The 15348-nt window shown below is 46.9% G+C and overlaps 1 protein-coding gene across 1 annotated transcript in view; it reads left to right on the top strand.

Moving 5' to 3' along the window:
• Positions 1-626: 626 nt before the first annotated feature.
• IDH2 (isocitrate dehydrogenase (NADP(+)) 2) overlaps positions 627-15348 on the top strand; it is a 32872-nt gene continuing 18150 nt past the window's right edge. The window contains exons 1-2 of the mRNA XM_069222667.1: positions 627-843; positions 10288-10379. Of these exons, the coding sequence (XP_069078768.1) occupies positions 723-843; positions 10288-10379 (213 nt within the window). The 5' untranslated portion in view covers positions 627-722. The remainder of the gene's footprint in view (positions 844-10287; positions 10380-15348) is intronic.

Below are 15348 nucleotides of genomic sequence, written 5' to 3' on the forward strand. Positions count from 1 at the left end.
AAGTTAAACGTAATACTTTTAATTGGAGAGTACCGGCACTTCTCAGAAACAAGCAGGTACTCTGATATAGAGTACCTGCACTTCTATTTTTCCATTCTGGGTGTGGGAGCCAGTGCTTTAAATGGTCCGGTACAGTCTGGTACTGAGTACTGGCCCTTTTTTATTTTGAGAGTGAAAGTACCGGCACATCTCGAGAAAAACGTTATACTTTTAATTTGGAGAGTACCGGCACTTATCGGAAACAAGCAGGTACTGTGGCACAGAGTATCTGCAGTTTTCAATTTTTTCATTTCAAGCACTGATGGGAGCTACTATCTCGCCTGATTGCCAGTGGGACTGTTTAGGAGAGGCAAGCATATGGTACAATATGCCGGCTATGTTATCTCCTTCAGGCGTATGACAGGCTAAATTGGAGGGCGAACAAGCACAAGAACCCGCCACCCGCCCTTGAGCTGGGTCACGCGCCGCGAGAGGAATGAATGAAACGTAATGCCTGACCACCGAGAGGCGAAGGAGTATACGCGGCCACTGATGTGCGCGTGCACCCATTCTGCACTCCTATAGGAAGACACGCTGATGACGTGGTGCCCTTGAAGCCGGTTGCAGCGGCGCGCGCAGGCCGAGAGTTAAAGGAACTGAGGCGGTCACAGCTTCCTTCTTTTTCCTCTCCCCTTGCGCGCGCGTGCAGCAGCTACAGCTCCGTGCCCCGCTCCGTTTGCAGGATGGCCGGCTACCTCCGAGGACTACACTCCATCTGCAGCAGAGCCCATGTCAGCGGCGTTCTTAACAGGAGCGCGGGGACTCTGGGGCCCGCCGTGAGCCAGACACAACAGCGTAGGAATTGTGAGTACCAAAGGGCATGGGAGCTCTGCGAGTATCAGCGAGATTGAGGGCATCTGCGCAGCAACAGTAAAGAGAGGGAACAGGCAGTGTGGACGAGTGGCCTGCGAACATCAGTAGGGGAGCGCGAGTTGTGCGAAGTAGTCTATAAGTTCCGTTACAACGCGGTTACAGCGTGAGCTGTGCAGGGTCGGGGATTCGGAGGGCAGTGCCTTGTGCTGTGCATTTAGCGGGTCATTGGACCGCACTAAGGGCTATATGTACCAAAGCATTTTTCCATTGACACAGAATGGGTAAAACCCTTTGATACATCTGGCCCTAAGTGTATATAGGAAACTTGTAGTGTACCCAGTTCGATCCGTTTAACTATAGGCTTGCATCTTATTGCACTTCTTGACAGATTACTGTCCTAGGATTTTTCATCGGTGGTCTTAATGAGTGACCAACTTCCGCTCCATAAAAGTGGCACTTATAATGACTTTCAACGCCCTAGCACTCTTTTTTCCAGTCGGCCAGCACCACACTGCTGCAGTGGATGGTCGGGGCCCTCGGTAAAGGCTGTGCCCTTACTTTCGGCTAGTCTGACCTTGTGAGCCTTGTGTCTAGGGCGGTGAGTAAATATTTAATTCTACTTGCACCCTGTTTACCTTGTTTTTTTTTTTTTTTTGGTTCACTCCTAGATTCAACTATGCCTTCGTTAGGATCGTTGTTAATTCGACTGGGCAATTCAGCTTTTCCCCCAGTGTGCACCCTCGATGTTCACTATCCTTGCAGGGACTTTGCCCACCTCCAAAAAATAGTGGGATGTACAGGTAGATTAGAGAACGGTTCGTGCTTTTCACACGCCAGTGGAAACCCCAGAACTGCTCGCCTGAAGCAAGAAATGCAATTCCTAGAACGCCGTTTCTCTCGAAACCCTTTGTCCTTCAGCGAGGGGGGTGGTGGTGTTTGGGTGTTGCTAGTTCTGGTTTGTTCAATGCCCTTCGGTAATCTCGTAACCCGGGACGCGTTTTCATTTACTCTGCCTCCTTTGCATGCCTGTTAAATCCTTGCGCTCTTCTGAGGCATATCCTATCCTGCTCCTTGCCGACAGCTCAACTCCTCCCCCTGCACAGGGCTGGCAGAGAGCTCTACTTACCTATTAATAGAATTTTCTGCTTTACACGATTAGCCGTAACATTGGGGGCGGCTGGTGCGAAGGGGGTGGGGGAATATCTAACGGTTTCCAATTTATTTTTTTAACAATCTGAATGGCAAGCGCAATCATATTTTCGAATCTTTGGCACATGGAAATCATTTAAGCACTTGTGCTGTAAGCTGGGGCCTGCAGGTCGGAGGTGATTTGAAGGGCGGCGGCGCCTGACTGGTTAGCCCTGTGCCCGGTAACCAGCGAGCGAACTTGTGCATGAGATAACGTTGTCAGGTGCTGGCCACCGTTCGTCGTGTCTTTTTATGAATGGCGGGCGGCGTGGCTCTTTTGAAACATGGGGGATTTGAAGCTTCGAAGATAAGCGTTGGGCTCCTCCCAGACCTAGGTTTTATAGGGAGACAGTGGCATAAACCCACCTACCCACTACCACTTTGCGCGTTCCTGATTTTCGCGGCTCCTCTGTGGCTCGCAGCTAGCCTTTGTTTACCATCTGGGTTCACGTTATACACGTCTACATACGCGTATAGATGGGTTGCAATGGCATTTGCACACTGATGCACTTCCAGATTAGTGAACAAGGGGTTAGACTAGTCCCTGCGGATGTGAGGCGTCAGAATCGGTCATTTGTCCAGCCCTATATACACTTTTGCAATACGGTGTGCTGTTGCATTCGCACGGCTGCATGCAGTACCGTCCTGTCAGCGGTATCTTACTCGCCAGGAGTCCTATCCGAATGTTCTTGGAAATGGGGGTAGCCACTTTCAGATTCTTCTGTGACCATGTGAAGATCCATCTTCCTTCCTTGGTTAGGTGTCCCTGACTTGTAATAGTTAACCACGCCCTCCAGTTCGCAAGCAGTATGTATATATCGGTGTGTTTGGTAAACTGTAAGCACCTTTGAAGAAATCATCTAGATTACTGCACCAGCGGTCAAAGCAATGTCCTTCTGGGCCTGTTTACTGTTGAGACTTGACCTCTTGGATATTGTGCTAAGAGGGGAAAAGCATTAGAAACCCCATCTGCTCTGACATTGACTGCCACCCTTTTTGGTTTCTTAGAGTTTTTGTTTTTATTATATTTTTGTAAACCATTTTTGTTGTGTAAGATGCTAGAAATTCGTCAATGAGACGTTTGGATTTAGACTACTTCTGAGCACCTCGGCTAAGCCAAGAACCACCTTCTGCTTGGTTTAAATGGTGTCCAGGTCGTTGCATGCTTCAGAATGAGATGGGCTACTTTTGGTGCAACTCCTGATTCCGCACATACCCTCCCCTTCAACGGTGGCACTCAAGAGGCTTAGTGCAACGTATACCGTGGCACAGCTGTAAGTTGTAGTGTGCATTACCTATTGCTGCCACCATTGTCCTCTGGTTTAAGCATAGATTGTGCTGGTTAGTTTCAAATGAAACTTACCATTTGCATGTAAACGAAACTGACAATCATTTGCTAATGTAAATTCCCTGTTTGTAGCCTAGTCCTCCTCTGGCCCATTGCTTAATGACTGTCCTCTAAAAGTGTAGTTTGAACAGTGTGTTTTAGTTGGTCCTGTAGATGTTGTACGGCTGCTATGCAGAGTAGATCCCAAGTATTACCTTGGCTGTTTCTATATCAAATGCAGCTTGTTCTAATTGCTTTCGAAGCCGGGAACAGTTTAACCGTTATCTGTGTAAAGCAGTCTTGTTAGTCCAGTTAGAACGTGCTATCGTAATTATTCAATTGAAATTATTTTAAAGACCTGGATTTTAATAATCTGGACATAATTGCTCAGTTGTGAAATTTGAATGGACTCTGGAGCAGTACTTAGATGTTAGTTGTGTACAATGTCTCTGTTCAGCGTATCCCATTAAGACTGGAATTCATTGGCATTTCAGACACCAGTTATGTAGCGCCAGGTTTACCCCTACTGGTGCTCTCTAATGTCTACACAGAAGGCCGTTCCTAACTAGATAATTGGACCATAGGTGTGTGCATTGATCATGCTTGAGTGTCAGCAGCCTTCTGCAACCAATTGCAGCATCCTTTACACTAACTCCGGATATTAATAACCCCCTTCCACTTACCACACGCACAAATAATCTAAGCGATGGATAGTGACATCCTTCCTGAGCATCCGCATAGTGGAAGCAGTTCTGTGACCTAGCACCGGTATCCCTTGTGGACTGCTAGAGCTTGTCCTCACTGGTCTCTTCTATGTCTACATGGTCCTGCTGACTGACCTCCACCCCCTTGAGTGTCATCTGTAATCACGTACCCTGATGGTGCCAAGCTATACCTCCCACAGCAGTAGATTGGTACAAGCTAAGTGTTTGCTGTGACCGCCTTCAGTATATCCAGGAGGTTACTGTTTTATTTCTCTGCGGCTCGGTGCATTCAGACCGAGATTAAAGTTGTAAGTCCAGCTCTTTGGGTATCATGTTTCTACTCCATTGTGGTGGGCTGCCCTGGCATTGCAACAGGCTACCGACTAGCTGATCACACCAAACATGCTGGCAGTTTTTTGCAGCTGGGGTATTGGTGGCGGAAAAGTATGACACCTGCCCCGTTCCAGGCCGCTGAACTTCTGTGACCTCTGATCTCGGTCCTGCTTTTAAGTGTCTAGGTGGCCTTTGGAGGCCTGCGTGCTATACATATGCACAGAATACAATAAAACACGTGTGTGCACTGCTGAAATGGCGTGGTGTTTAAAAGAACCGGTTTCCTTCGATGCTTTGGTCTAAGCAGTTTTTGATTCATTCCACTGCTCAGGTGAAGCAATGACATATTTACGCCTTGGGGAACCGGCGTCCATTATCCTGGCCCTTTCTTGAGGGAACGTTCTTTTCCAGCTTGTTATCGGAGATGTCTTTGGCGCGGGTGTCCTGTGATAGGGGTGACCTTCACGGGTAGCTTCTGGTTGAATAAGTGAAACTAGTTTCTCCTGCCTCGGGTTGGCTCACTGCCCGTTTAATACCTGTTGCCACAGTAACCTGTGCGTGACTCCAAGGTTAAAGCTGCAGGCGCTGCTCTCCTCTTAACCTTACGCGCGTCCGTGGAAAATGTCTCTGAAGTTAACTTGTCTGTCTACAGGTTGTTTCGGGGACTCAACTACATGGACAGTCGCTCCACAACCGCGCACGCGGTGCCAGAAAGTGAGCCAGACAACGCAATAAAAATGGTTGTAAGTGATAATTCTAGATTTAAGTTGAAAAAAACGTAATCAGTGTTCAGCACAGCCACCGCTATAGCTAGTACACATTCTGTATTGGAAACCCACCTTCACTTTAAAGGAGGTTATAATTTGCCTGTGGAGGTTTAATTCTAAAATCAGAATTAAGCGAACTATTACATCACCCATCTTGAATCGCTCGGCTCCTCACCTCGTCCACGGGAGCCGCTCAAGTTACATGCACTATGCACGCCGACCTCGTTTAGCCCATCAGGCGGCTGTTCGCTGGTTGTTACCTTCAGGGTGGTAATAAAAAGTGGCAGGAATGGCCTGAGCCGGTAGCATGATCGAATTAGCAAGCTGTTTGTAATGCTAAAATTGAGTTTGTTTTAAGGAAGACACCTCCTGGAACCACCCAGTCTCCAGGAGGACCCTCACAGGCATCATCTAGTCATGTGATCCTGCTTCTAAAATGGGAGCTGGGCCTGCGTGCCTTCACTCCATTTTCTGAGTGTCCGTGTCTTTCCTCGGGCAGTGCGGTCTGCTCAACATTTAAGTGACCTTGAGCTGTTGCTCAGATCTTAGTAGTGGCAGCGAGCCTTCCTAAGGAAGGGCACTACCTGCTGAGTTACTACAGTGCATACGTTTCCGTATCGCGCCATGTGTTTGCGCTTAAGGCTTGGCTTCATAGCTGATTGGTGTTTGGGGTGCAGCAGATTGTTTAATGTATTGGATGGGAAAGCTCAAGTTTGTTTGCCTATGGGTGGTGTACATACCAAAAAGATTTTTAGATCTCGCCGAGACAACACATGCACGGTCTCTTCAAAACATTGTTTACTATCAGTGGCTTACCGCCTGCCCATCACTTACAATTCGTTAGCTTTGTCGCTGTCGTATGCCTGCTTGTCTCTGGTCAGCACATGTGACTGGATCCTCTGGTAAACCCTCCCATGGAGCATGGACCATTAATTTGGGTCCTTTTACTATTTCTCTTGTGGGAGCTACTTCTTTTCCCCTTAATTTTAACCATTCTTGGCAAGTGCGCCTCGGCCGTTCCGTTCCCGCCTGTTGTACTATGGGTTTGTTCAGCCGAAATAACGCTGGCTGATGAAGTTGTACGAAGAAAGTGTCTGGTGGCCATTCCTTGTTCTTTGTCTGCCTTGTGGCTGCACTTCTGTTACCCTTTCACTGGGTAAACTGGAGGAATCACACTTGGATCACTGGGGAACTGAGCCTGGATTGATCTAGCAAGTGCCACACATTTCTTTAATTCTAGAGGTAGTGCAGCTGTGGGGTAACAGAGTAGGCGAATGCATCTATTGCTGAAGTCTAATATTCCTTTTGAATATGGCAGCACCAGCAAGTATTTTCACCCGTCTAGGTCAATACTATGAGGGTAAGGCTTGCTGTTTACAGCAAGCATTGACAAAGCCAATAGGTCTTGTCTAAGCAAGAGCTTTTGGCTTTGTCAATGTTTTTTTTTTCAATTTAAAGATGCTACCCAGTATGTGCCCCATACAGTCGTGCCAAAAAGCAATTGCGAAAGGTGCGACCTATTGCCTTTGCTCATGCTTGTTGTATTAGTCAGGTTTGCGTGTTATAGCGGTGTACACCCAAAGTCCAGTTTTCTTATGATTTCACTGCCAATGAAAACAAAGGTTTTGCAACTTTTAGCTTGTTTTATAAAAGGAGTTCTTGGAACCTTTCTGTGGCAACATGAATTCAGATTAAGGACATGTTCCAACATTGTGTGCAGAGCACTTTTATTTACATTTCCAGTTCAGAACCAGAGTGTGTGGTAGGGCTAAAAATACCACTTCTACTTTATACGGGTGATTCAAACCTAGTGGGTTGGCTTGGTCCCAGAACATCCTCCAAGAACAACTGAGACAAGGACGAATACTCCTTCAAGAATAAATAATACAATTCTTCAGAATGAATGTAGTGGTCTAGGGTTCAGTCCAAAAAAGACACGTATCCAAGCAACTCCCCATGCCTACCAGTGGAGAAGACTGAAACTGCTAAATATCTGTGGTGTAACAGTCTTTGGTTCTCAACTGGAAACATCACATGGAAGGAGTGTCAACCAAAGCAGTTTTATTTCAATGCTTGATATCTTTTGGTGTACCTATACTACTTGGTATCTCTTCTTTGTATTGAAAGGACTTAGTATCCAGAAATAGTTTAGTCAGATTTTATTATTCAAGCTTCAGTGCAAATCTCCCTGAGAGTCGTTTGGTGGAACACAAGTTGTCATGTGACATTTCAAGACCCCAGTATTCTTAATAAGTGAAACTGAGGTGTAATTAATTGGCATATTTATCTTTAACATGTCTATCACTTTGGAATGGAAGCATTTATACTGGAGTTTGAATCATCAGAATTTTATAGGACTATTCCTGTATAGTCGGCAGTTTTCAGTACAAAGAGATGCAACGAGGTACATGTGCATTAAACGGATATCGAGCATTGAGGAAAAATTGTCCCTGATTGTAGGGCTAACACAAGAGGCCCTTATTAAATTCAAATATTGTTTTGTTGTCTGGCTCTGAACCTTGACAGGCCGACTTGAATGAATCCTATTCACTAGTTTAAATTGAGTGGGCCCACGGTGTGTAAGATTGGAGCAAAGCTTTGACACCACTCCAATCAGAAGACTAATGCTTCTTTTTTGGATTTTTTTTTTTCTTTAAACAAAAAAAAAGGCTTTGGGCTCTTTTCCAGTCCAGTACTGTTGAGCTTTATAGAGATTGGCATGCATCACGCATCCATTTTGAAAAGACCAGGCTTTGACCATCTTCTTATGCAGTCTTGGCAAGGCATCAATACAAATTCCCCTAAAACGTATTTAGACCAGATTACTCCTCGCACAGCAACCATGGTGATGGACAAGCACAGCTGGCCTCGCCATCATGTAGCTGTGTTGCAGTTGTTTGGGAATAGCTGACCCTTTTTTGTTTGTGTGGAACCTATATATTCATTTGAAAAATGTGTCCGTAGTTATTTGATAAGGGGAATTGCTCACTGTGGCTATGATGGTAGATGTTAAGAGATCGATATAGTGGAAATGACGACTGGCTTTGTCATAATTAAGAGCCACTAGGCTCAGCAGCAGTAATTCGGTTACTGTGATGGCAGACCTCCCCTACATAGGCAGGTGAAAGCTAATCCAATTTGATCTAATGGCATGGAAATCGGAATGCACCATTCCCTCCAGGTGCAAACCAGGGACTACACATTTTAGGGCCCACCATGCAGATTTGCAGTATACTCTGGAACCTAGAAAGCACACTTTTCCCCACCTCCCTTCCTGGTAAATACCTTCCCTAAAACCAATTCCGTTGGTTTTGCGTATGTAAATACCATTTCTCATGGAAAACCAAAAGTGGTTTAAAGAAAAAAATAGCGTAGCAATCACACAGCATTACGCCACCATAAGGGTATCTGAAAGGCCCCATTGTGAGCAACAACCCATTCGCTAGTCCCAAATCCTTCCTCCGATAATCGTTTTTCTAGCTTTTGCTCCAGACTCGCTCTAGTGAGAGTACGAGGCTGCAGCTGACTGGAACCCGAGGTGTTCAGCTTTGAACGGCCCTTCCTTGTCCTGCCACACTAGGCTCGGTGAGTGCCGATGCCAAGCTTTACCAGCCGGAGGACGGATCATCATTGAAGGCTATGTCTTGGGCACCTAGGGAGTAGTGGTTCCAACTGTCACTTTACCTGCCGGACTCTTAGCTAAGTCTATAAGTGGAAACACAACGTGAGAATCGGGTCAGTAGATTTTGTAAAAGTAGCGCGGATGAAGATAGTCAGTCTCTGCATGCCAAGGTCTGTGCTCTGCCAGTCTAGCTTGATTCGTCTCGGGCTCAGTTTCCTTTGTTACCGTACACTCCTGGCCTCTCGCTTCTACCTCCAGTGCCCTCCTCCCTTTAGCCTTCTACCGGACTCCTTACTTCTCTTGCTCACTCGTTCCTCGACAGACCGACTTCTAGGTGCTGTGGCTCCCTTTTGTGAGATGCTCCTGGGTTGGAGGACGGCTCCAGCCTCATGTCCCCTTATTTATGAACTCTGTCCAGTTATCTCTTCCCCTTCCTAGTTCTTTTCATCCCTACTGTTCCCCTCTTCCCTATGTGGCAGTTGGGTGGCATACAATGCCATACCATAGTGTACATCTTCTGCATCCCAGCTAAACGATTACAGCTCTGGGTAAGAGTACCCGGTTTTTGTGTGGTTGCCAGAGTTCCTATTGTTAGTCGGGTATTATCAGACAAGTGGTTGATTTTGCTTGGTGAACCGAATGGCCTTGTCCCACACGTTGCCTGCCCTTTCTGGAATCTTGACTATCTAATGAGAAAGATGGTGGGCTTGGGGAAGGAGGAGGTATAGTTGGATGTTTACTGTTCATTGCCCAGTGCTACCCTCAAAAAGGTAATACTTGATCTAAACTGAGGACAAGGTATTTATTCCCTTGGTGTACGTATTTATTGAGGTTAAACCATTCAAGTGCAAGCCCAACAGTTCACCCCTTAACCTGTAACGATTGGAGGCCTTGATGTAGAATGCGAGCACAATGTCCTTTCTTCTAGGTCTGTTCTCGGTTACTGGAAGATACATTAGAGTTGCCAACCATGCCTGATGCTCTGAGATGGTCACTGCTGGTAATCGTTCATATGGTTGCCACAATTGTTATCTTGTCCAATGTGGTCATTGTTAACTATCTAATATGAGTAGTTCGGGAGGAGTTTCGTTCAACATAAGTAGCTCTTATAGCAGAAATAAGATTGAGCACTCCTGCTGTACAGCAGCAACACAGCTATAAAGCACTGATGACCACCTTGCATAGCGGCGGTGGCGTCTTTCAGTAGACTCTGGGTGTATATGCTTGGAAGCCCCACCACACAATGACGTGGTGGTCATTTAATCCAAAATGGTTGAAGCAATAAATCTAAAAACAGAAATAAATGAAATTTACGCAGAAGCGCATTGCTTAAAGCAAGCTGGCCCGGCAACAAGTGAGAGCTACCAGACAATCCAAAAGAGTTCTTTAAATAAAGTATTTTAAGCATAGCGAACATTGGGGTAGCAACGAAAGAGCTTTGTGCACTTGATGGAACTGAATTCATATCCGTTTTTTCTCCTATCTTTCTCCTAGATGCTGACAGTCGCATTAAGGTGGCAAACCCAGTGGTGGAGATGGATGGGGATGAGATGACACGTATCATCTGGGAGTTCATCAAGGAAAAGGTAATGTAGGGTGCAAATTGGAGAGTAATGTGGATGTACTTTTAATGCCCTTTCAGAAGTATGGAGTTCAGTTAGTGCATTCATGTTGATGCAATCATAAGGTCCGTGACTTGATAGTTATCTGCATTATATAATTTTCATGTGGCCAGCAAGCTTTCGCAACTACGTACCACGTGGGGTATTTCTTCGGCTTTTTCTAAAATTTATTTGTAAAACACTGGCTAACATTTAACTAAATGTTGCAGTTCACTGATCATGGGCAAATGCTAATTCAAACATTGAGCTACCCTGATTACTTGCATATTAGATATCTAATTGTATGTAGGGCTCTGGGTGTTGCATTTGAGTCACAAGCACACTAAATCCCAAATGAATACTCGTGCATGCAGCAATAACAGAAGTTGAGACTTTCTTTAGGAGTGTATGTGAATACTAGGTTTCAGGTTCATGTGTCTGGGAGTGTTCAGTTCTTGCAGGCCTTCCCAGGGGTACAATTTTGATGTGCCCAAGAGAAGGGAAAATGTTACCACTCAGTGGTGGGGAGGATTGGGATTGTGCATGGCCAGAGTTTGGTAGCCAGGATCCTTACTGGTGACATTACTGAATAGACATTGCTGTGGTGTGCCTTATGTTTAATTGGTTTGGAATGATTGTTCTAGAACAATGTATGCCATGAAGCTACTGCGCAGAGCAGGCTGTCTGACACACGCTAACGCCACTCTGAGCCACATCCCAGGTGAGGTAAAGGTATTTTTAGATGGGGAGAGGAGGGCCACAGACCTCGCACAGTGGCTGTGTTGCATGATTTCGGCTCCTTTCACAGGATCGCAGTGACGAGCTGAAATCACATGGCAGAAAATGTGGGTTAGAAACTTCTGCAGCAAGCATTTTCCACTCGCATGGTGTGCAAGGATAAACACAGCTGATGTCCATCAAGGTTTTACCCCCGCCCCCCCTCCCAAGACATCAGCGTCAGTCTCGGAAAACCTCAGATTAGTATGGGGGGGGTGGTTTGGGAGAGGGTACAGTGGCTCAAAGGCAGTGACTCTCTGTAGGAAGGTGGCTCTGTATATACTATTTGAAAGTAAGAAATAGTGTGCCCTTAGAGGTAATACCTCTAATACCCTTAGAGGTAATATAGTGGCAAAAGTAGATAATTCTAATGCTCTATTTTGTGGCAGTGTGGTCGAGCAGTAGCCTTATCAGAGGGTAGTGTTAAGCATTTGTTGTACACACACAGGCAATAAATGAGGGACACACACTCAAAGACTTACTCCAGGCCAATAGGTTTTTATATTGAAAAATCTTTTCTTAGTTTATTTCTGGAACCACAGGTTCCAGATTTACAGTAAACACTTTAAATGTAAGGTACTTCACTTAGATACTTTAGGAACTTTGAATAAAAGCAATATCATATACAGTCTTTGTAAAAATTGCAATAAGCTATCTTTAAAGTGGACACAGAGCAAAAATCAACAGTTCCTTGGGGAGGTAAGTAAAGGTTAGATTAGGAGGTAAGTAAAACACTTATAAGTCTCAGTCCTGGGGCATAGGCAGCCCACCGTTGGGGGTTCAAGGCAACCCCAAAGTCACCACACCAGCAGCTCAGGGCCGGTGAGGTTCAGAGGTCAAAAGAGGTGCCCAAAACACATAGGTGCCTATGGCGAACAGGGGTGCCCCAGTTCCAGTCTGCCAGCAGGTAAGTACCTCTGTCTTAGGGGGGCAGACCAGGGGGGTTTTGTAGAGCACTGGAGGGGGACACAAGTAGGCACACAAAACACACCCTCAGCAGCACAGGGGCGGCTGGGTGCAGTGTGCAAAGCAGGCGTCTGGTTTCAGGTAGGAAACAATAGAGGGACCCGGGGGTCACTCTAGCTGTGCAGGCAGGCACGGGGGCTTCTCGGGACAGCCACCACCTGGGCAAGTCAGAGGGTCGCCTGGGGTCACTCCTGCGTTGAAGTTCGGTTCCTTCAGGTCCTGGGGGCTGCGGGTGCAGTGTTGGTTCCAGGCATTGGGTCCCTTGTTACAGGCAGTCATGGTCAGCCTCTGGATTCTCTCTGCAGGCATCGCTGTGGGAGCTCAGGGCGGTCGCCTCTGGTTACTCACGGGCTCGCAGTCGCCCGGGAGTCCTCCCTGAGGTGTTTGTTCTCTGGATCTCGAGCCGGGGGCGTCGGGTGCAGTGTGTGAAGTCTCACGCTTCCGGCGGTAAAAAGTGCAGTCTTTTAAAATTGCTTCTTTGTTGCAAAGAAGTAGCTGGTTTTGAACAGGGCCGCTGTTCATGGGAGTTTCTTGGTCCTTTTAGTCCAGGGCAGTCCTCTGAGGCTTCAGAGGTCACTGGTCCCTGATGGATGCGTCGCTGGAGCAGGTTTTCGAAGTTGGAGACAGGCCGGTAGGGCTGGGGCCAAAGCAGTTGTCGTCTTCCTCATTCTCTGCAGGCTTGTAGGTTAGCAGTCCTTGTTTCTTCAGGTTGCAGGAATCTGATTTCCTGGGATCTGGGGAGCCCCTAAATACTGAATTTAGGAGTATGTTTAGGTCTGGGAGGGCAGTAGCCAATGGCTACTGTCCTTGAGGGTGGCTACACCCTCTTTGTGCCGCCTCCCTGTGGGGAGGGGGCCACATCCCTAATCCTATTGGGGGAATCCTCCAAACTCAAGATGGAGGATTTCTAAAGGTAGGGTTCACCTCCGCTCAGGACACCTTAGGGGCTGTCCTGACTGGTGGGTGACTCCTTGTTTTTCTCATTATCTCCTCCAGCCTTGCTGCCAAAAGTGGGGGCAGTGGCCGGAGGGGTGGCCAGCTCCACTAGCTGGGATGTCCTGGGAGGCTGTAACAAAAGGTGAGCCTTTGAGGCTCACCGCTAGGGGTTACAGTTCCTGCAGGGGGAGTTGAGAAGCACCTCCACCCAGTACAGGCTTTGTTCCTGGCCACAGAGTGACAAAGGCACTCTTCCTCATGTGGCCAGCAACATGTCTGGTCTGTGGCAGGCTGGCAGAAACTGGTCAGCCTACACTAGAAGTCGGATTGGTATTCAGGGGGCATCTCTAAGATGCCCTCTGGGTGTATGTTACAATAAATTGCACACTGGCATCCGTGTGCATTTATTGTGCTGAGCAGTTTGATACTAAACTTCCCAGTTTTCAGGGTAGCCATTATGGAACTGTGGAGTTCGTATTTGACACCCTCCCAGACCATATACGCTTAAGGTTACCCTGCACTTACAATGTCTAAGGTTTTGCTTAGACACTGTAGTGGCATAGTGCTCATGAACATATGCCCTCACCTGTGGTATAGTGCACCCTGCCTTAGGGCTGTAAGGCCTGCTAGAGGGGTGACTTACCTATGCCACAGGCAGTGTGAGGTTGGCATGGCACTCTGAGGGGAGTGCCATGTCGACTTAGTCATTTTCTCCCCACTAGCACACACAAGCTGTGAGGCAGTGTGCATGTGCTGTGTGAGGGGTCCCCAGGGTGGCATAAGACATGCTGCAGCCCTTAGAGACCCTCCCTGGCATCAGGGCCCTTGGTACCAGTTACAAGGGACTTACCAGAGGGCCAGGGTTGTGCCAGTTGTGGAGACAAAGGTACAGTTTAGGGAAAGAACACTGGTGCTGGGGCCTAGTTAGCAGGGTCCCAGTCCACTTTCAAATCATAACTTAGCATCGGCAAAAAGTTAAGGGGTAACCATGCCAAGGAGGCATCTCCTTACACCCGCCTAAGGCCATGCCCCTTTCCTTGATGGCCACACCCTCTCAGAAGTTCTTTAATCGCTAGTGAGGTAATGTCCTTAGGCCCTGCTCCACAGATTTTATTAGGGATTTGACAGGTCTGGGGCCACACACTAAACTTTGCTAGGGGAGGACAGGTTAGCAGCGTGTCGCTGCACTACTTCTAGATTGCCATATTCGTTTTGCGTCCTCCAGATGTATGGCACTATGGCTAGAGTTTGAGGTTAAGCAGGTATTGAGGAACCGGTATCTACTGGACTCCTATAATACAGGAACTGGTAACAACAACCACCACCTTTCTGGCGGATTTGGAGATTGAACTACCCACCCTCCCCCAAAAGACCTGTCATTTACCAACCACTGTTGCTGGCACACTACAAAAAGTCCCCCATACCCCAAAGGTAGCACTGTGCCAGATTAGGGGATAGGATAGTTATTTTGAACTTTGTGAGAGGTGTTGGGGGTTCTCTGACCTGGAATGTCCGTGCAAAGTATGTACGTGCGTTTCCTGGTATTTTTTTTTCTTCTTTCTGTTGCAGCTTGGTTAGCTTGATGGTTGTGATACGTGTGAATGCATATAATTTCTTTTTGAATGCCTGCAGAAAGGGGAGTGCTTATGACTGTTCTTCTGAATCGGGGAGTATGTCCTACAATAATGGTCGGAGCCTGAAGCTTACCTGCGGAGTGATATATCATTTATCAACCTATAATAACCTTATGGCGCTTCTGTCATGTCTAAAATATCTGCAAACAGCCGATGTTAACTTTGACCAGTTTTATATGTTTTGCCCTGAAAATACCTCACTGCCATCAGCACAATATTTCACCTGCAAATAAACTATTCCCTGACTGCACCACACATACACAACAGCACCACTCTACCTCCTCTCCTCTGCATAATATAGAAAAAAATATTGATACTGCCTTCATTTATCTTCCACCTGTGTAGCACTAAAATAATTAGCTCACCAACACCACCACAAAATCCTTACAGTAACTTGAATTCACCTTCAGTGCCTCATCACAGCACTGTGGCTCACCGCTGTACGGTCACCTAATATAACCACAGTATTACCCCATTGCCACCACTCTGCATCCTCTCCCACTGCCATTGTGGCACAGTCACTAAAGGCGTCACGTTATCAACCCCCACCAACGAAGTGCACTTAACACCTCTAATTAACCAAGTTGTAGCATCAAATTACTCCTACCAGCCTTCCTTCCCAGGATTGGAACGTGTGGCAT

This window comes from Pleurodeles waltl, chromosome 3_1, assembly GCF_031143425.1.
Source record: "Pleurodeles waltl isolate 20211129_DDA chromosome 3_1, aPleWal1.hap1.20221129, whole genome shotgun sequence".
NCBI classification, from domain to species: domain Eukaryota; kingdom Metazoa; phylum Chordata; class Amphibia; order Caudata; family Salamandridae; genus Pleurodeles; species Pleurodeles waltl.